The sequence below is a fragment of the Ursus americanus genome, chromosome 13 (assembly GCF_024610735.1).
Source record: "Ursus americanus isolate L20-20 chromosome 13, mUrsAme1.1.p, whole genome shotgun sequence".
In the NCBI taxonomy this organism is placed as follows: domain Eukaryota; kingdom Metazoa; phylum Chordata; class Mammalia; order Carnivora; family Ursidae; genus Ursus; species Ursus americanus.
In genome coordinates this window covers 13,579,670-13,602,482 of record NC_142139.1, presented here as the reverse complement: position 1 = coordinate 13,602,482, position 22,813 = coordinate 13,579,670, and the positions used below count along the sequence as shown (strand labels likewise).

The window sequence follows — 22,813 nt, the reverse complement described above, 5'->3', positions numbered from 1 at the left end:
AAAAAGCTTAATAAAATTCTTCCAGGCATGCTTGATTTTCCCCTCGGTTTGAAATGTGTAAATGATTATTGTGGTGGATAAAGTAAATAATCGAGGAAGTAAAACAGGCACTAGACCCTAGTCATTCTATAATCTGATGAAAAAAGAAGACATGAGGGAAAACTCATACAGATTTTACACAAATGGCACAAAAATCAACATGCCCATTAATAGTGGTAGTAGCATTACTTAACTGCATCTTAAAACTTGTTTTAGACAGCTGAAAAACTGTGGGTCTTTGTCTTTTCAAAACATTTAAATTATAGTAACTACAGAGTTACAACTCATCATATTTAAAGTACATTTTCCAATAAAGATACACACTTTACCCTATAATTTAAGACTGATGTGTATCTCTTATTATCATTTACTGAACTTCGTTTTGCCCATGTTTTTTCACTGCACAGAAAGAACTCATGTCTGTTTTTTCCACAGGGAACGTGATGCAAACAGAATCAACTACATGTATGCTCAGTATGTCAAAAATACTATGGAACCACTTAACATCCCAGATGTCAGTAAGGACAAAAGATTTCCCTGGACAGTAAGTAAACCAATTGTAAACTTGGAGCCCAAACACTGTTTTCCCATCAGATCCATCCTTCTAGGGACTCCTCAGCTGAAGGCCTGGCCGAGAACTGGCTATATTTCAGAGTGAACTGTGCTTTCCCCGATCTGAGGAAGGAAAATAAAATAGCTCGTAACATCTGTTGAGGGGTGGTCAGCTGTACTCGAGTATTTTTCCTTGTACTTTTCAGCTTTATAAGGTGTAATAATGAGTTATCATAAGCTAATTTTGAGGAAATGTAGCTATGACCTACTTAATGTCAATGACGTTCCTCACCTAGTGTTGCACGAGTTCTTGAGTTTATCCTCAAAAACTAAGTGCCACACGGCTTGAACTTCTATAACTGGTAATCTACTGCCGTGAGTAGCTCTGTGGAGAAAGGAGTACGTTTTCTTTGACCGCGAAGTTACAAAGATCAGTTTCTCAGGCATTGAAAACTTTGAATGCTAGTGTTTTCTCTCATCTCTGGAAAAGCATTGCACTTTGAGGCAGCTTCCTTGATTTGGTTATTTGAGTATCTAGAAGACCTCTTTAGAACTTGAGCAATATGGGCAATAGAAACAGTGGCAGTCCTAAAGAAAGACAAGTTTGCAGCTTGTGGTATCCGAGGTAGGGTAATGCTTTAAGGATCCTGCCCGTCTTGTTAAATTATTGAGACATCTTCTATACCGGTATAGTAAATAATTGCATAAATAGTTTGCTCAATATTACCAAAAGCTGCTTGGAAAGTTTAGAATGAAAAAAAAAAAAGAAATATATAGGATATTTATTACTTTTAATAATGTAAAGACTAATTGCTGCATATTGCGTTAATGTGAACTTCATTATAATTTGTACATTTTCTGCATTCTGACGTTATCTCTAGCTAATAAAAGATGAATGAATATGTTAGTGGTTTCAGATGTCTGATCCAGCTTACATAGCACCTAGTGGGCAAATCAGTCTCTTCATAATTTGTACCTGCTTTGTTTTATTTTTGTTTTTGTTTAGAATGAAAACACAGGAAATGTCAACCAGCAATGCATTAGAAGTTTGCTTTGTACGCCTATAAAAAATGGAAAGAAGAATAAAGTGATAGGTAAAGCTTTTTACTACTCTCTAATCTGCACTTATTAAAGAAAAAAATGTATTCCCAGAAACTTCTTTCCTTCAAGTGTAATTTTGGGAAATAAAATGTGTCAAAAAAGATAAAAATTGAAATAATAAAAGAACTTTGAAATAATTTCATATTGATAAATGTTAACAGGCATTGTTAAATATCTTAACTATAATGTATCTTAGTGATTATTATAATGCTTTTCAACAGGATTTTTGTTGAAGAATGATATGTTGCAAAGTTTGTAGACTGAGAGACATCAAGTTGATAATGTGCCTTGTTTTGAAGAGTCTAATTTCTTCTGATTTTTTTAAATACAGGGTTTACATTTTAGATTATATTCATTCTTTCAAAAATATTTATTGAACACTCCAGTGTTCTAGTGATCTGGAATAAATTGGTGAGCAAAGTGGAAATCCCCACCCTCAGGGAGCTTACATTCTTATATTAAGGTAATAGAAAAACGTCTACTTCAGGAATGTTGGGAGAATGCATCCTCAGGAAATATGGAATGGTGTTAACCTGTTATGGACATATTTGTTTCTTGGCGTTGCAGGTTATGGTAAGAGTAGTACAGAAAGTACGAGGTTTTATATGCCAGTCATGCATGATTGACCTGTGAAAGTAGTCTGAACTGTTAACATTGTCCCGAGAACTTGGAAATAAAGGAAATATGAAGACCTTCTAAAGGCTAAACTTTTATATAGAAACCCTAATGAAGTGAGGCTTAGAAATATAAATTTACCTTAAGAAGTCTGAGTAGTTTCCAGGTTGCAGGGCTTAACTGTAACTTTATCGAAGGAGGAGATCAGTCGGAAAGTCAGGGAAGGGAGGTATTATAATGAAATAGAAAATAGAAAAAAAAAGGCAAATATTGAAAATACGTATTGAGGCTCTGTTCAGGGGTCAGGGAATCTTTGCCCCTTAAGTGGAGACAGATGTAGTTAAGTTGTATCAGTGTGGGTAGAGTGTTCTGACCATGTGGTGAGACCAGTGCTTAGGGGGCAGTGGGTGGAGCAGGTTGTCGCGGTCGACTATTCTAGTAGCTTTGCTGGTGTGCTTCCTTCCTGTGAGATGCATGACCAGGGTATGCCATTAAGCATCCCACCAATCTGACTTCCCTTGTTCTGATTATATTTTCCCAAGGTAGCTTAACTCCTAGGAGGAGAATGTATTATTCATGTACTCAAAAATACATTGATAGCTTTGACAGTTGTTTCTTCTGAGAAATCTGTGAACTGGACTTGAGGCAGTGGGCTGGAGTTTCGGGTGCTCCTGTTCCCTGGGACGGATCTGTTTCGTGCTATCCGTGACTATTCTGGTGTTAGCTAGCAGTCTTGTGAACTCAGTGACTGTGACTCTACCCCAGAGAGATGGCTCTGTCTTCAGCCATGGTCATCTAGTTTCTAAGCCTACAAGGCAAGGAGTCAGATCCTGACCCTGGTGAATTGCCTCGTAAAGTCCCTCAGAAACCAGCCTGGCGACTCTTGGCCCAGCTCTTTGGTCACCTGCACTCTTCACAGCTCTCAGAAGAGTAGAGGCTGACAAATACATGGTGTGGGGGTTTGCTTTTCAAGATCATCACCCATCGATTTGCTAACATTAGCAAAAAGGAAACTGACCTGGGTGCCTTACAATATGATCCCAAGGAAATGTTATGTTATAAAATTTTATTTGCTAGGGAATGCAAGGTGAAAACTACATTAGAAATATACATTATAAATATATTTTTAATGCTTTTTGATATAAGCATGAGGACTTACTACAAAGCTGCCTCTCACCTTTGAAAATGTGAAATGAAATTCCAGAAGGAGATACATTCTTCCCTCATGAGATTTCATAAGGAGGACTGAGTTGCCCCTTGCCACATCAGGTCACATCTTTGCTTTTCCTCAGCAGGATCTCTTTGGAATAATAATGGGGAATGGGGAGTTGCTGGAGGAAGTTATATATCAGGTTTTGTCATCACTTGACGCAAATGACGAGCTGGTTCAGTGAAGTGCAAACAGCCCCAGGTGGGGAGTGGACTCCCGGTGTCCATTTGGCTCCACTCTTCCTTTAACCCTTTAAAACATTATGAGCACATGACTCATCTCTGCAGAGGTGAACTAAATAACCTTTCAGATCTGCTCAAAATTCATAAGCTATGACCCTGCCATGTTTCCTTCAAGTGAGCAGAAAAAAAAAACTCATTGAAGTAATCAGACTCGGCCTGCATTTCGTGTCACCCTACTTGATAACAGAGCCAAAAGTAAGCAAATGTTATTTTCGGAGAGGAAAAATTCCCTATTAATAAAAAGAAAGGGAAAAAATGGGGGCTTGGGGGGGCTCACGCTGATTCCAAGTACAAGAAGAAACCTCTCCAGAGCTCCCTGCTCTTTAAAAGTGTGACAAAACAGAAAATTTGAATTCTCGCCTGTGTTTTGTGTCCACAGATGCAGCGTGGAAAATGTCATGGCTGTAGATAATTTTTCTTACATAGCACAGGCCAGATTCGTCTGTTATGTAATTCTAATAGAGAATCCCCATGGAGTTACATGCAGAAAGGCAGACAGACCCATGTGTTTTTTGTAATCTTCCTTCCCCCTCCCATTTTTCCATTACTGACATTTAGATGAAATTATAGACATTAGACCAGTATGGGGCCTGTTGTATTCCCCGAGGTATTGTTTCATATCAAATGTTTTCTTAGTGCTCTGGCTAATTCAGAGTGTTTCCAGAGTTTTGCTTCCAATGCCGTTAAGGAAATATTTTTCTCATTCAACATTCATTTATTTTAACCAATTATTTCCCCTATTTATTAGGCTAAATATGCCTTTTTCCCAAATCGTATTTACTAGAAATTCTTATTCTGATTTTCCATGCCAATTTCAGGACAGAATTTGAAGAGATTAGTCCCATTCCCAACCAAAACAAAAAACAACAAAACGTTGAGAACATCTCCACTTTAAATAACTTATATTTTCTTCTCTTAGTTAACAAAAAAGTATAACAAAAATTATGGTGTTATATCACACATTGCTTGACAGTGAAGTATGAGAAATATGTACATCGGACTCTTGAACAATATTGAGGTGAGGTGCACTGACACCCCCCATGCAGTCTAAAATCCATGTATGACTTTTAAATCCTCCAGAACCTAACTGCTAGTAGCCTACAGTTGACTGAAAATCTTCCCAGTAACAGAAACAATTGATTAACACTTATTTTCTATGTTATATATATTATGTATTGCTTTCTTACAATAAAGTAAGCTAGAGAAAAGAAAATGTTACTAAGAAAATCATAAGGAGAAAATACACTTACAGTACTGTACTGTATTTATTTTTAAAAATCCACATTTACAGTACTGTACTATATTTATAAAAAAAAATCCACATGTAAGCGAACCCTCGTAGTTCTAATCCATGTTGTTCATGGCTCGACTGTATTTCTCACTGAATGTATGTTCTAAATTGACTACTGTCCTAATTTGCTGCTCATCTATGTGTTGCAATTTGATTTTAAGACATAGATAAATATTCTAAAATTATAGGTTTAAATTTGACCCTACTTCACTTTTTCATATTAAATGTTGCCGTTTGGCAATATCACTAACTGCTCATTTGTTTATAAAAATACTTGCTAGGATGTTCTAACGCAAGCGTAATTAAACCGCAGTCATCCGTGGTACACATTGCTTATAATGCTGAAAGTACCTGGTTTTTTTCCCCAGAGAATTGTAAATGATGCTTAGTTATAGCAGGCTCCAGGCAATAAGACCGTAGGCGCAATAATAACTGGAAGAAAATGAGAAAAAAATAAAATTAGGGAAGTAAGGTTAAAATTATAAAAGTGAAAATATATAGAATAAAAATAAATATAAACCATGAGAGACTCTTAACTTTAGGAAACAAACTGAGGGTTGCCGGAGGGGAGGGGGCTGGGGGGGATGGGGTAACTGGATGATGGACATTAAGGAAGGCATGTGATGTAATGAGCACTGGGTATTATATAAGACTGATGAATCAATGACCTCTACCTCTGAAACCAATAATACCTTATATGTTAATTAATTGAATTTAAGTAAAAAATAATTTAAAAAGAAAAAAAGAATTACAGTTTCAAGAATTGATTAAAAAAATAGTAAGAAAAACTTCACAGTAGTATTGGAAAACAGAAGCTTACCTATACTAGACTAGAAATAATGAGGGGATTTCTGTAAGATATGAGGTATATACCATTCGTAAAAACACATTTTACATAAAATGGGCAATATTTGAATAGAGATGAATATTAATATCAGAGAAAGTCTAATTTAAGGTAAAAACATAATGTAAAGGGATGCTTTGCTCTGATGAAAGTTAAAATCCACTAAGAAAGTATAATTGTCATAAATGCTTCTACTAAACTAACATCATTGATATATAAAAGCCAAAGCTATTAAAAACACAGGGAGAAATGGACAAACTGGTAGTCATAGTGGGAGTCTTTGGTGCACATCTCAGAGGGTTAAAGGTTAAAAGTACAGGAAAAATTAAGGGAACATTAGAATTAATTAATATAAAAAATGAAGTGGATTTAATTAGCAACTACAGATTTATGTTTATATTTCATAATTTACAAATTCAAACTCCTGTCAAATATCCATCAGAAACTTACAAAAATTGATGATATACGCACATACAACACAAAGCAGTCATTTCTGAATTAAGAAAAAATAAAATTAATGGAAGCGTTCAACTGTGAAGACATTAGAAAAACAGCACCTCTCTTTCTCACCTTCTATGCTGCCGCCCAATAAATGAATAAATTGAAAGCAGAGAAAAGCAATTGAAATTACAAGTTTATGAAATGGGGAAGGGATAGTGAAGAAAAGATAATGAGAGAACACAATAACAATAAACTGGCAACACAGGTAAAGAGGATAATAAGAAATACACAAGTGGGAATGAGAAAAGAAATGTAATTATAGATAGAGAAGAAATTTTAAAAGATGTTAGGTAGTACAGTATACCAAAAAGGTAATACATTTTGATGAAATGGAGAAATTCCATAAAAATTGGTAATAACCATGGGGCGCCTGGGTGGCACAGCGGTTAGGCATCTGCCTTCGGCTCAGGGCGTGATCCCGGCGTTACGGGATCGAGCCCCACATCAGGCTCCTCCGCCATGAGCCTGCTTCTTCCTCTCCCACTCCCCCTGCTGTGTTCCCTCTCTCGCTGGCTGTCTCTCTCTCTGTCAAATAAATAAATAAAATCTTTAAAAAAAAATTGGTAATAACCAATACTAATTCAAGTTTTAAATTTTTCATAGAAGTAATTGAGAAAGTTATTTTTAAAGTCATTAAAATAAAAAACAAAAACAAAAAAATTATTGCCCAAAGGAAATTCTAACCAAAGCAATCAGAGGGGAGGAGATGAAACAATGTGAGATACAGAAAAAGAAAAGGCAAAATTAAAAAAAACTTCCAGATGATAAGATTATGAGGTGGAAAGCCCAGTGGAATCAGCTGAAAATACATCTCTACAGAGAGTTCTAAAAGTTCCTGGTTATCAGATTATTAAAAAGAATTAACTTTAATTTATGCCAAGACAAATTTATTTGAAAATAATAATAGAAAAAAATCCCATTTATAATAGTAGCAAAGAATAAATGTAGCCCAGAAATATGTAGCATCTTTATGAGGAAAACTATAATATTCTCGTACCTTAAAAATCTTTAATAAGTGAAGGGACATAACATTTCCCAATGATAAGAACCTATTCTGTAAGATTTATATCAATTTTAATACATATCCTCATAAGAGTTTTTTTCAGAGGGAAGGGTAATTCCTGACCAACATTTATAAAACTCATCTGGAAGAATCACATATGAAAAGAATCAGAGTTGATTGATAGAGGTTTGCTCTGTCAGAAATTAAAATAATCCTGTAAAAGTAACATAATTAAAAGTATCATATGTGGATGAGCCTGGGGGACTCAGTCGGTTAATTAAGCATCTGCCTTCGGCTCAGGTCATGATCCCAGGGTCCTAGGATCAAGTCCCACATCGGGCTCCCTGCTCAGCAGGGAGTTTTCTTCTCCCTCTCCTGCTGCTCCCCCTGCTTGTGCTCTTTTGCTCTCTCTGCCAAATAAATAAAATATTTTTATAAAAAAAGTATCATATGTGTGCCAGAAAGGATGGAAAGATGGATGGAATACAATAGAAAGTCTAAATGCAGATCCAAGTCTAGTACATATGTGTATTAGTGTTATTGTATATAATAGTTCATTGTTTCTTTTTTTTTAAGATTTTATTTATTTATTTGATAGAGAGAGAGACAGTGAGAGAGGGAACACAAGCAGGGGGAGTGGGAGAGGAAGAAGCAGGCTCTGAGCGGAGGAGCCTGATGCGGAACTCGATCCCAGGGATCCAGGATCACGCTCTGAGCCAAAGGCAGACACTTAACGACTGAGCCACGCAGGCGCCCCAATAGCTCATTGTTTCTAAGATGACCTTAGAAATTGGTGGAAAGGGGCGCCTGGGTGGCACAGTGGTTAAGCGTCTGCCTTCGGCTCAGGGCGTGATCCTGGTGTTATGGGATCGAGCCCCACATCAGGCTCCTCTGCTATGAGCCTGCTTCTTCCTCTCCCACTCCCCCTGCTTGTGTTCCCTCTCTCGCTGGCTGTCTCTATCTCTGTCAAATAAATAAATAAAATCTTTAAAAAAAAAAAAAGAAATTGGTGGAAAGACTTCACTTTCTGTACTTCCAAGAAAGAAAAAAATGATTTCAATTAAACTATGACAAGCATTTGATTAGGATGCAAACTGATTTCAAAAATATTAAAATGTGAAAAAGTACCTAGTAAAAAAAAGTATGACTTTAGTATTTAAGGTGTCAATTCAAATCATTGGAAAAGGGATAGCTATTCAAGTATTTTAAGAATCTAGTAACAACTTGGGGAAAAATATTAAGTTGAATTAAAAAATTAAATGTGGGGGCGCCTGGGTGGCACAGCAGTTAAGCGGATGCCTTCAGCTCAGGGCGTGATCCCGGCATTCTGGGATCGAGTCCCACATCAGGCTCTTCCGCTATGAGCCTGCTTCTTCCTCTCCCACTCCCCCTGCTTGTGTTCCCTCTCTCGCTGGCTGTCTCTCTCTGTCGAATAAATAAATAAAATCTTTAAAAAAAAAAATTAAATGTGATACGATGAATCTATAAAAGTACTAGGGGAAAATACAGGTTCATATATAATCTTAAAATGGGGACGCTTCTCTTAAAAGCAAGACGCTGTACAACAGAAAACCTCAAATTAAGATAACTGACAAATGACAAGTGCAAAAAAAAGTATTCGCAAGATTGGTGATCAGGGCTGGTCTTACGTATTAGCAAGACAGGATGCTGGTGTCGGAGTCCACACTGTATGGTAGCGAGTACATGAGACCACAAACAGGATCTGAGAGCTTACTTACCCCCTGCTCTGGCAAAAAGCCAGGGGGAAACTGTGGTTGGTAACAACGTCTGATCCCTGGAATTACAGAGAAGGAAGCATAATTGGGTGATTTGAGAAGCCATCCAGTCCCTTCAGCGTAATTGCTAGAGATGCCATAGGTGGCGGCGTAGCTCTCAGAGCTGCTGTGATGACCACACGAAGCTACGTCAGTGCGAGTACTTGGTGTGCTCCCCTAATACTCAGTGACACTGATACTTTACTGACTGCTCGCTCTTGGTTTTCGCCTAATGCTTTTGAGTATTTTCTTCTATGATTGTATATATTAATCGATTGTTGCTGAGTGGTTTCGTTTTATTTTGGGTTCTGCATTAAATACTTTGTTTTTATAGAGAAGTGATTCTGATTTTATGTGGATTGCTGGTAGATGTGGCATCTCAAGTGCGTTTTAAAGTTCATTATTGTACTCTTATTCACTCTTGCAGTAATTAATGAAGTTCTGAAAACCCTTCTGTAAATGTGTCCAGGCTTTATATTTTCTCCTGTTTGTTTGTTATAAACCTTCTTCTTCATAGCTTTTTTTTTTTTAACTTGGGTATTTTTGTTTGATAGACTATAGAGAAATCAGCAGGATGATCGTGAATGCTATAGAAGTATGACTGTCCATTCTGCTTTCAAAGGAGCATTAAATTATATGCTTAAATGGATAATTAGTCTTCACCCCTTTTCCTTGCACTGAACTTAGCTCTGTCTACACATACGTATCTAGATTGGTGGATTGTAATGCCAACACACTTCAGCTGTTCTGCTCTGAGCTATGGTTGTGACAGCCAACTCCTGGTATTGGTACATTTCACATTCATTTCGATATCTTTGAATTCCAGAGGTATTCAGTAATATTTCTTAATGCACATTCAGTGACTTTTGCCTAAGGCCTAGATTGGAGCGGACGTGCAGGAGAGGTACTTAGTGAGGTCAGAAGCCCAGGAGCCTGCCTGACAGCCACGTCTCAGCCCCTTCCCGTTGCCTTTTCCTTTCCGGACGTACAGTAATTATTATGAAGTGTTAAAAAGAAAAATCTTGTTTATGAAAAGTGGCCATCAGAGAGGAGACAACTTCAGTCAAAATTAAAGGTGATTACATTTGTGATGTGAGGATTAAGGCATGAAACACGTGACTCTCAAGAAAATGTGATTTGGGTGCTAGCCAGATCCAAGAGCAGCAGTTCCACGTGTGTAATTTGGTGATTCACGAAGGCTGGGGGACAGAACCCCTGTGTTGTACCATATACATGGGACTTGTGCTTTTAAGATCATGCCGATTGCCATTGAATTATGGTTTTTCTGGCAGTGTCCAAATTCATTATGTTTCGTTTAAAGTATTTCTTGATAATGGAATTAAGTGTTAGAGAAGTAATCCGTACGGTACTAATCCAGATAGATGAGGATGTCTTTCCTGTCTAACGTAGAAAACCTCCCACAAACAAACAACAATGAGCAGAAATGAGAGCGCGGTTAATTTGTAGGGTTAAAAATAAATTGCACATCGATGGCGATAAAGGGACTTAAAGTGCAAGCATGTATCACTGTGGACCCCATGAAATCCTTTTGTGCTCTGGGAAAAATAAGAGATAACAGACTGTAGTCTTCATGGGAAAGTAGTTTGGGTCAGAGCCGCAGTCCTGCATTCTTTCATTAGCTCAGTTAACATTTTTCGAGTTCCTGCTATAGACCAGGCATTTTGCTAGCTGAGACAGTGGAACTGATAAAATAAAATCTCTAGGCCCAAGATACGTACAGCCTAGAAAGAGACCCAGAAATAAAATCTGCCATGATACACCGAGCTATCATTTTTTTTTCTCTCCAAATTTTTATGTAAATTCTAGTTAGTTCACATATAGTGTGAGCATTGGTTTCAGGAGTGGAATTTAGTGAAAGAAGCCGATCGGAGAAGGACACATACCGAGTGATCATCTTAAGGGCAAAGATAAGAGAAGTGCCAGCTTCGGCTGGGCGGTGGGCTGCCTCCAGGAGCTATGGTGAAGGAAATTGAGGTGTCCACTGCTCACAGGAAAGAGCCTGGGGGGAGCAGTGGAGGCCGGTGGAAAAGCATAGGCCAAGGTGTGAGCAAGGGAGATACAGTCAGGGGACTGCCAGCAGTGACCGGAAGGAGGTACAAGGGCACAGAGCAGCAGCACGTGGGCAACTGTGGCCTTGGGGACTGGCCCGAGCTGGCGTTTGAATTTTGGATCTAAGCATAATGACTTGACCTTTCTGGGACTCAGTTTTTCCATCTGTAAAATGGGGAGGGTCACCCCTACCTCACAGCGTAGATCAGAAGGCCTAGAGATCATGTGTGTCCTGAAGATTTTAGCACAATACCTGCCCCTCAGTGGGCACACGACGGAACTCTGTCATTATATATTTAGAGACAGAAGAAATAAAGATTTAACAACACTTGTTAAACCCAGAGGTAGGAGGTCACCAAACCCTTCAAAGAGAGGCCACTAGGCTCAGAATCCTGTGGAACTAGTTCAGTAAGGATTTATCATAATGTTGATGTAAGTTTCCATTTATATTGACTGTATGTTTGACCTTCTAAGAGAAGCCAGGATTTAGGAGGTTAGTTCTGCTTTTCTTTCTAAACAGTCATTTTTATTTGCAGTATCAAAAGCTGTCTGCAAATAGGATTCTCCTGGATGCAGAGGTGCTTATTTGAAATTTGAGGCTGTCTATGTGAACTGTCTGTTCTCTGCATCCTATTTTGTATGTAATTGTGTTTTTTAACTTCTGGTTTCTCAGTCAGGAAAGGCAGTCTGTGTGACCCAAAATTCTGATGTGCATCAAAATTGTTCTCTTGGCAAGTATACAAAAATCCAATTAGTCTCCAAAGGACAGATTGTCTTTGGGGACTCAAGTGATCTAAAACTTGTGACCGAGTCTGGAAGAAAATAGTACTCTAGGATTTTTTTTTGAACACAGGCAACATACATTTAGGACTGTGTAAAACCAAGTTCTCATGTAAATTAATTCAGTTTACTTCTCTAGCTTATATTTGTGAGGATCTGTTTGCCTCTTTGGAGATTCCAAGCATACCTAAGAGGAAAGTATAAGACAATCTTTGGGGGGTGTGTGTTAAAGTCAATAAAAACTATAATAATTAATAATATTTACTCAAATTTCTTGGATTGTTACAGGGGTTTGTCAACTTGTTAATAAGATGGAGGAGAATACTGGCAAGGTTAAGCCTTTCAACCGAAATGACGAACAGTTTCTGGAGGCTTTTGTCATCTTTTGTGGCTTGGGGATCCAGAACACACAGATGTATGAAGCAGTGGAGAGAGCCATGGCCAAGCAAATGGTCACACTGGAGGTGGGCTGGCGCGTGCGGGTCCCTCTCGGTCTCTGTGGCCACACACTCAGCTTCTGCCCTTTCCCCCGGAACCATTTGTGGGGTCACTGTCTCCTCAGAGAATCAGACTGAATCCTTAGTTCCTCATTTAAACAGTTAAGGAAACTGAGACCCAGAATATTGTAGAAACTTATCAAAGGTCATATGACCAAACCAGAACTCGGGCTGGTTGTCCCTTTATTCCTTTGACCTTAAGAATCCAGTCACAGAGACGTCTGCTGTCACTGCAACCTGTCCCTTTTCCACTGCCTGAGCCTCCCATCTTCTTGTGAACAGTTGTAGTCACGCATCTTAAAAAGACAAAAACAGAAACCCTAAATGACAGATTGAAGGATCCCACTTCTGAAAATCCTGACTCCTAAGTCTTGGGTAGAGGCTGGGGATCTATGTTATTCCAGAGCACCCCCCCCCCAAGTGATTCCGAATGTGCAGGCAGCTCATGAACCACTGACTTGGACACTGACCTCAGGCTCCCTCCCACGTGGGACTACCAGCCCTTTCCAGATGAATTCTGCAAACTGCCTGAAAGTGTTCCCTTTGTATAACACAGAAATTTCTTACATTAGTTTAGGGAAATAGACTTCAGAGGGACAAATGTCTCTACTTATTCACACACTGGTGTGAAATATATTTGAGTGCCTCCTCTTATTTAGTTGATTGAGATCAGTGGGTATCAGTGTTTGGATTATGGTAACTTTTCCTCCAGTCCTCTAAAAAAATACATAGCTCGAAAGATATGCATTGTAAGTAAAAATTTACTAGTAACCAAGATGGTATATTTTACTTTCTGAAATGAATATGTAACACGAATAGCATTGCCATAGTATCATGTAAGAGATCTGGATTATAAGCCAGTGGAAATATTTTTCAAATACACACAAACGTATGTATATGTACATGTACATATATACACACGAATATATGCATATGTGTACATATGCACACACATACCTGAAGTTACATTTATACAGTATATGTGCACATGCAGTTTCACACATGTATATACATGTGTAGACATGTATGTGTGTTTATATAATTTTTAATCAAATTTTTAATAGTTTCCATGGCTTTGTACTGAATTGAATCTAAGCCAGTTATCAATTAGAAATTATCTCTTTTTGTAAAACTTTTTATCATGGAAAATTGCAGGCATATACAGAAGTGGAGAGAATAGCTTAGTGAGCACCCATGTACTCATTAGCCATCTTTAATAATTATTGACCCATGGCCGATCTCATTCCTGCATATGCTTGCTTGCTTCTCTGCACTCTTCTTCCGCTTTCATCCATTGATTATTTTGACGCAAATCCCAGACGTTATATAATTTAGTTCAAAATCTTTGAACATTTTCCTGGTTGAGATTTATTTTTACACTGTAGTTTTACTTTAGTTAAATATATGAGTAATTAGGCTTTTACTTAGCATACATCTATTTTTTTTTCAATTCACTATGGGAAGTCCTGTCTATGCTCACAAGTTTAACCTTGAGAAAGATTTTCCTGTCCTTATGAGGCACTGGATAAAAGCCAGGGACACAAACTCCTCAGGTTTTCTTATGATGGTGAATTATTTTGACCTGGAAGCCATGATCATTAGCGTGACAATAAAACAACAATGATAGTAATAGCAAACCTTTATCAAATGCGCTTGCTCTGTGTCCTAATGCTCACAGGTACAGACATACCTCGTTTTATGGTGCTTTGCCTTTTCGCCCATCAGAGATACTGCATTTTTCACACACTGACGGTCTGTGGCGACCCTATGTTGAGCAAGTCTGTCGGCATCATTTTGCCAACAGCATTTGCTCACTTCGTGTCTCTGTGTTGCATTTTGGTAATTCTCACAGTAGTTCAAGCTTTTTCATTATTATTATGTTTGCTGTGGTGTTCTGTGATAGTGATTAGGACATGTTGGAAGTTCAGGTGATGGGTTACATTTTTTTTTTAAGCAATGAAGTATTTTTTAAATAAGGTATTACATTGGTTTTTTTAGACATAATGCTATTGCACACTTAACATACTAGAGTATAGTGTCAACTAACTTTTACGTGCACTGGGAAACCAAAAAATTCATTTGACTCACTCTATTACAATATTGGCTTTATTGCAGTGGTCTGGAAACAAACTCGCAGTATCTCTGAGGTATGCCTGTATTAACAAAATTAATCCTTACGACCCTATGAGTAAGGTGCTATTTTTTTCAGTGAGACAAAATCTCTTTTTTTTATTTATTTATTTATTTTTTTTTTTTTTTTTAAAGATTTTATTTATTTATTCGACAGAGATAGAGACAGCCAGCGAGAGAGGGAACACAAGCAGGGGGAGTGGGAGAGGAAGAAGCAGGCTCCTTGCGGAGGAGCCTGATGTGGGGCTCGATCCCGTAACGCCAGGATCACGCCCTGAGCCGAAGGCAGACGCTTAACCGCTGTGCCACCCAGGCGCCCCAAAATCTCTTTTTTTTAAAAAATTTAGAATGGCATGTTATTCTGGTGTTCATTCATCTGTGTTGTGTTGCAATTCTTTATATTAGACTAGTGCATGGCCACAGTCTTCGCTTTCCTCAACAAACTAGCTCTGTGGTCCCAACAGCGATCCATTAGCCACCATGACCCATTGATTTCATGTGAGCAGAAGACAGCAGCTCCCAGTTTCCTGGGGTTTCCTAGTGCTTAATGGTTCAAATACAAAGACATATCCAGTAGAGCGTGGTATTATAAATGTTCTGAATCACAAGATAAGAGACATATATGCCATTTTAGATTTTGAATTGTTTAAAGTTTTAAAGACTGGTTCAAGGAAAACTAGTTCAGGCTGCTCAATTACTCAATTCCCCACTTAAAATCTGAAAATGGCTTACCTTCTTATCAATCATGCTAAAATCTTTGGGGGTTTTAGTAAATCTAGGTTGTCTCTGTCAAAAATGAACTTTCAAAAAAAATTTTTTAAATATGGTAGACATTTTAAATATGACCACTCCCTCTGTTCAAAAGAATGTCGAAAATATTATCCCATTACCCTGAAGTTATTACTTTCAAAATTGGGAATTAATGATTCTTACATTAAGGTATAAGAAAATAGTAAGCCTGTCTTTTTAACTCTACAGGGTAACAGAAAGCATACTAGAGTAGGAGTTGAAAGCAGGGTCCCAGGCCTCCCTGTCCTCTCACTAAGTATGGGGTTGCCACCAAGTCATGAGAATGCCTGTGCCTCGGTGTCCTCAGATGTTAACGGAGGGATTTATAGGCCAGTGCTACGCTTCTCAGCTCTTGACCTAGGAGTGGAAAGAGATCCCTGAATCTGTATGACATTACATTCCAGCCATGCAATTTTTCTTTATGAAATTCTACACTGGTCATTGGCCTCATCTGCAGGCCACTTCTAGACTGCTTTCTTTCCAAATATCAATGTTAAACGTTAAAATGTCAGTGTATGCAAAGATTTTTTTCTTAATTCTGTACACAGGTAAAATTAAAAGTCACTATTATTTTTTAAAAAGCAGTACAAAAAGAAAAAAAGCAGTGCAAAATAAATTTTCTGCCCAGTTTGAGCAGGTAGCATGGCTGATTAATAATGTGCTCTTTGTATCAGTGGTGTCAGGATAAAGTGACAAGACGTTCTCTGAATATAGGGAGTGTAATATAACTTTTTGTCTTCCAAAACACGCAATTGAATCGAAATCTGGGATTTTTCTGTCTGTTCAAGAAAGCAGGAAACATGATTTGACGTTCTCAGGCGTCTAGTTCTGTCTCTAGGAAGTTTTAGCAGAATCTCAAGCTTGAGGCTGTCAGAGTGCCTTCGGTAGTCCTCTCTCGGATAACCTGTTTTCCTTTGTTTCCTGCCCTGTAGGTTCTGTCCTATCATGCTTCAGCAGCAGAGGAGGAAACAAGAGAGCTCCAGTCCTTAGCGGTAATTCTCCTCTGTCTTTGTAAAAGTGACTGAGTGCTGACATCTAAGTAATACATAAACATGGTTCTCTTAGGATAACTGCTTATAATAGCAATGGTCCCGTTGAATTAAATGTGGTAAATATTTAGATGGACATTTGTAAAAATATTTAATCAATTCTACTTTCTTGTAGGGCCACAAAGTCACTGATGATACAAAGCAAAAGACAATATACTGACTTAATATGATTCTGATTTTTTTTCCCAGTAATGTTACATCTTTCTTAGCCCTGAACTAAACTTACATTTCAGTTCCTGGGGAAATGTGGACAGGTGACCACGAGGTGGTGGCTTGGTTGGGGTAATGACAACAAAGATTTTGTAGTTTGTTGCCGATAACCTGCTCGGCATTATCAGACTTGAGAGTGATTTTAATGTCTGACCATATGGCTTATGGAATGTTATTTGAAATTTTCAAATAAGGTCAGTTCCTGAATTCTCATTACATTTTTTATTTAGTATGGTAAGAGAAAAAAACGTACCAATATGTAAGTAGAATGTTAAATGTTCTAGGTCTTGGTTGAGATTAATGAAAATTTGAGGCACTTACACATTGACAACAAAGGCAAGTGGCCTTCTGAGTTGAAAGTTACTTGGGACAACATGGAGAAGGTCTACATGAAATGTGACAAGTCTGTAAAGAATGAGAAGGGTGTGAACAGATGATTGAGGTTCTCTTTCATTGTCGTCGTCATCATAGCTGGCCAAATGCCAACCCTCTGTGGCCTTATGTACATTTCCTTATGTAATCTGTACAGCTGTGTTATGAAGGCCACCCTGAAGCTAGAGAAGCCAAGTGACTTGCTCAAGGTCACACTGGCAGAAAGTGGGGAAGCCAGGATACAAACTCATATGGTCTAGTTCCAGCACTCACACACAGACCGAGTGCTGTCTGTTATGAGCTGTTAGGGAGAGAGAAGATTAAAGATGACTGAAATGCTTTGACCTTCGTAAGTCAAAGAATGATGGTGCCATTAACTGACGAAAGTGGAAATATTAAGAAGGGAAACTGGTAGATTTGACTTAAAACATGGTAAGTGTGAGGGGCTGGTGGACCCACCAGATGGACGTCTTCAACAGTCAGTGGAGGCAGGACTAGAGTGGGGAGGAGGGGCTGAACCAGAGGTGGTGATTTGGAGGTCCTGCCATAGGGTTTGGGGGAGTCCCATGGGAGTGGGGCAGTTGGGAGAGGGTATGGAAGACTGAGAGCAAAACTCTTGGGAAACTGGGTTTCAATGGAAGGAGTAGGAAAAGATCCCAGAGGAGTGAGGTAGAGAAGTGGTAGGTAAGCAGGAAGGAAGATTTAGGATGGGGCAGTGGCACAGAAGGCAAAGGGACCAGTTTCAAAGAGGAAGGAGGGCCCATCAGTGGTAGGAAGTTTCAGAAATAGGACTGAGAAAAGGCTGCTGGACTCTGTGATCATGTGATTGTTGAGAAAGTGGCTTTAGGTGTAAAACTGCCAGAGGTAAGAGTGAATGGTGACAAAATGGAGGAAATGAATCATAGCCTAGTTTTAAAAGGTAAGTTTTGTGTAAAAGGGAGTGGAGAAGTAGTTATAAAGGGTGTTGGCTGAACAGTGTGAAGTGTTTTGTTTTGGTTTGCTTTGTCGTTGTGTGCGGGGATTGCTCACAAGCTGGAGAACCAGCATGGTCTTGGACAGAGGGCGAAGGCAGGGGAGCGAGTGAGTACAAGGCAGGGAAGAGATCTAGGTAGACCTTGGAGCAGCCCAGGCATTGAGCGAGACAAGAGGGAAGGGATGATAATAATAATAGTAATAATAATAGCTACATTTATTGAGCACTCACCATATACCTGGCATCTGTGAAGTTCTTTCCGTGTGTCAACTAAGTGTGTTTAGTCCGCAGCAACCCCATGAAGTCAGTACCCCTTAGCATCTGGAATTTGAGGAATTTGAGGTTGAGAGGATCTCAGGATCTCCTGGGTGATGGTGGTGCCAGTACTAAATCCAGGCAGCCCACATCCAGAGCCCACACCCCGTTGCACAGCGCTGGAGAGGCAATGAGCTGGAAGGAAGGAAGGATGAGAACTTACAGACGTTCTCAATTAAATCAGTGAGTCGGAAGTGGAGTCATTTGCCAAGAACAGTTTAAGGAACTTGAGGTGATTTTTCCTGAAAGGTTAAGCTTCTTCTTTTGGGGCTAGCCTTATTTGGAGGCTATGTGGGCTGTATTTATTTTGTTGACGATGGTATTCGAAGGAATGAGCAGTTTTTCAATTATTTACAAAGGTTTATAGGTTTTAAATATCTTTCACATCAGGCTTAATTGGCCCGTTTGTCTAATCTGCCCGGAATGATGAAGGTTTGAACTGAAGGCATACTGTGAGTGGGAAATTATCACATGGAAAGATACATGTTGAAGAGCTTGCAGGCACCGCGGGAGTATTAAATTAGTTCTAAAATGAGGCCAAGGTTACACTCTGCCATGTGTTGTTTTAGATAAATAAAAACTAGCAAATAGAGCCATGTCGAAAGGTAAGGCTAGAAAAGTCACTTAGGTTATTAAACTTTGCTTTTCCCTTTGAAAATAACAGTCCTTCAGAAAAATTTGAAAGTTATTTTCTCAATTATTTTTATAATTTTAACAAGAGAAAAACCCTTCGGAGTAACTGAAAATTGCCATATTGCAGTATTGTTCAAAACCATCTGTTGTTTCATTTGGAAAATCGATTTCTGGCAGCTGCATTGAGAAATTTAGGGTTATAAGCTTGTAGGTCAAGTACTTTATTTAAATTGGTTGAAATTCAGCAACTGAATTCAGTGCTGGTTTTCTAGCAACCTAATAAAAATTCCTTTACAGCCACACCTGCACAGGTGTCTGCATTATCCAGTGACTACCAAAGTTGCTGCCTTTGTCATATACTGATGATTTATCTCCATTCAAAACCTAAAGTGAATCGAAAAGTTGTCTACTGTATTCTTAACTTTTATTTTTACAAATTAGTTCTTGAGTTAAGTAATATACTTCAGGATGCTAAATATTTATGCCTATGTCCAGAAAAGTTCTCTAATTACAACAGAAGTATAACAAAGTTGATAGGAAACTCAGAACCCTTATTTTTTTCCCTTGTTTTACTTGAGTTTTTAATCTAATTTCTCTTGACTTAAAATTGGGGATAGCAGAAATAGGGCCTTCAGCTAAGCCTTCTACCATATCCCATTTAACGGTCTTTAATCACAAGTTGTTCACATAAAAATAAATGGACCCCAGCTACCTGGTTATGGTTATTAGAAAATTATTAGTTAAGATAATCAGAAGGTAATCAATATTTATTTCCACTAACTGAATATTTGATTGACTGATGGCCTTTTCTGCTTTCCTCTCTCATTAGAGGGGCAGTAAATAAATATGTATTAGAGTTTAGTTTATTTTTTTTTAAGATTTTATTTATTTATTCGACAGAGATAGAGACAGCCAGCGAGAGAGGGAACACAAGCAGGGGGAGTGGGAGAGGAAGAAGCAGGCTCCCAGCGGAGGAGCCCAATGTGGGGCTCGATCCCATATCGCCGGGATCACGCCCTGAGCCGAAGGCAGACGCCCAACCGCTGTGCCACCCAGGCGCCCCTAGAGTTTAGTTTTTTTTAAATAAGCTTCTCAGTTTTATCGTGGAGTCGGTGCTTTTCAGTTCAGTCCGTAGAGCTTCTCCTTTATGGCGATTTCTGTAATCACGCGTAATGTATCTAAAAGCAAACAGACCCTTTTGTATCCTAAAAGGTGTTTGGCATCAAACTAGTGAAAGAGGAAGAAGCTGACCTCTTAGGCAGGATTTGCTAGGACAGAATTTATTTCATCTTGACCTTAATCTTGCAGAGCCAGAAACTTCACATGAACTCTCTTGACCAGGCATGTGCGTTCCTGCTGCAGGTGACAGCAGGAAAGGGCAGAGCCAGCTCCCTGACCCAGATCTCTGATGCCTCAGTCAGCGTCAGAGTGTCGATCCAGTTCCTTGTGTCAAGGTGATCATCACGTTCCCTCACTTTTGTGTAAAATCTGTATGTGGTTAGTCAAGTTATAAATGGAAAATTCTGAGCCGATACTAACAAAGAAGAGTTGACGTTATGATCTCGATACCCAGTGTCACTGAACTATAGTAACCTAGGGCAACCAGTTAGGCGCCCTCTTCCTCAAACAGGTGCTAGAATCACCCTGAAGCCATCTTGGTCCTTTGGACTTCCTGTACACCATGGGTCGATACATTCATTTTTATAGGTGTCTCTACCATTAACTGGGCTATATCTTTTCCACATTGGCAAGACTCACTAGATTCTGTTTGATTCTTCCTGCTTTCCTTTGGCAAGCTGATCTTATCTTTTCTGCTTTTGATTTTCCTGGTGGATTACGTCCAACGGTAATCTTAGCTCCAAAGTATCGTGGCGCCGTTCTTGAACTGCTTATATACCAACTAGCTGTTAGCCAGATCTGCGTTTATTATTCCTAACTGCAGTCATACATTTACCTTGAAGGTTTTACTTATACGCGTATATCCATTTTGTCAGAATCTTGACATTGTCATGCGCCATCTTTACGTGGTTTGAAAACTGCGTGCTCATTATTTGTTACACTCTGTGCCTCTTTGCTATTGAGGTTTTTTTTTTTTTTTTTTTTTTTTTTTTTTTTTTTTAAAGATTTTTTATTTATTTATTCGACAGAGATAGAGACAGCCAGCGAGAGAGGGAACACAAGCAGGGGGAGTGGGAGAGGAAGAGGCAGGCTCATAGCAGAGGAGCCTGATGTGGGGCTCGATCCCACAATGCCGGGATCACGCCCTGAGCCGAAGGCAGACGCTTTAACCGCTGTGCCACCCAGGCGCCCCTCTTTGCTATTGAGGTTTAAAAGAGTACGTTTATATAATGTTAGAAAGAAGGAAAAATCTTAAAACGTGTTGATGTAGTTATTAAAGAAAATATGCTAATCTGGTCCTGCTGTGCCTTATTCACGTCTTTATTCTCTGTAAGATTTGGTTCTTTGAATATTCACCTCCCTTTGTATAAGTAGATTTCTTTCTCCTATGCATTTGGATTCACTTCCCTCTTAGAGAAAGATAAATTCTAACAGGCTTGTAGGTGGTGTGGATTCTTTTCTTTAAGAACATATTTTCTGTGCATGTTAAAAGTAGGGAAGAGAGGCATTAGACTTCTATAAAGTATAATGCGACGGCTGTCAGACGGCTTTATTCAAAGACCTGGAAACCAAACTGCTCTGCTCGTGTAAAATGGTGCCCCCCCCCAGTTGGGGGGTAGGGATCAGGGACTGATAGGCGGAGCTTAAAACCCCTGAGTGAGGTTGCCTCCTTGTTGCTCCCAATAAACTCATCAGATATCTTACATTAATTTTATCCCTGAAAATAATTTCCTTGAAGAATGGATCATTGAGGAAAATCTCTTTTCCTCCTAATATTTATATGAATAAACATCAGGAGTAATGTAACAAAATGCCTTTATAAAGCATGGAGGCAAATTGGAAGAATTTGACTTTTATGGAAGACCAAGTTCAGTATCTGCTCTTCTATTCAAACTTATTTTAATAAATAACTTTCTGAATAAGGAGCCTTTTCTTAACAGTTGGCTATTAGGAGTCGTTTTCATAATTTTTATTTTTGCTCTTGAGATTTGATACTTCAGACCCAAGGCAGGTAGAATGCCTTTGATAGCAGTGTGACCTTTTTTGTATAAAAATTATACAGTTGAGCGAATTGTGTAGCCATGTAGCCACATGTCTTTATTTTCTTCTGAGGTTACCAGAGACTTTGCCACAGGCTAAATATAAACCTTTTTCATGAGGCATCCACCAAAAATAAGAAACTCAATAATTTTTAAATGATTCTTTTATTTACCTTACCCAAGTGTATTATTTTTCCATGGACACATGCTTTTTGGGCTTCAAGGAGACTATACACTTTACAAATAGTTTATTTCCTATAAAGTTTTATTTTTCTATTAAGTAAACAAAGAGGTACCCTCTACACTTGTGTGAAAGCCTTCATAATAAGAAATAGTTGAATAAAAAAAAGTCTGTCATTTGTCTTATGTAAGGCACTGATAATGCTCAGGATATATTCTCTTTGACTTTACAAAAATATGTGACTATATTAGCCAGTGTTCTCCAGAGAAACAGAACCAGGAGGTGAGAGATTTATTCTGAGGAATTGGCTCACACAATTAATGGGGGCTGAGAAATCCAGAAGTCTGTTGTCTGCAAGGCTGGAGACCCAGGAAAACCAGTTGTATAATTCAGTTTGAGTCTAACGGCCCTGAGGACAGAGTAGCTGATGAGAAAATGAGATGAGATACCCCAAATCCATAGGAACCAAAAAGGGGTGCATTC

At 38.7% G+C, this 22,813-nt stretch overlaps 1 protein-coding gene across 3 annotated transcripts in view; it reads left to right on the top strand.

The window, feature by feature from the left end:
* Positions 1 to 22,813, top strand: part of PDE5A (phosphodiesterase 5A) — a 141,439-nt gene that overhangs the window by 71,260 nt on the left and 47,366 nt on the right. For all 3 annotated transcript variants that reach the window (XM_045799065.2, XM_045799067.2, XM_045799066.2), the window contains exons 8-11: positions 475 to 583; positions 1,598 to 1,685; positions 12,312 to 12,487; positions 16,372 to 16,431. In XM_045799065.2, coding sequence (XP_045655021.1) covers positions 475 to 583; positions 1,598 to 1,685; positions 12,312 to 12,487; positions 16,372 to 16,431 — 433 coding nt within the window. The remainder of the gene's footprint in view (positions 1 to 474; positions 584 to 1,597; positions 1,686 to 12,311; positions 12,488 to 16,371; positions 16,432 to 22,813) is intronic.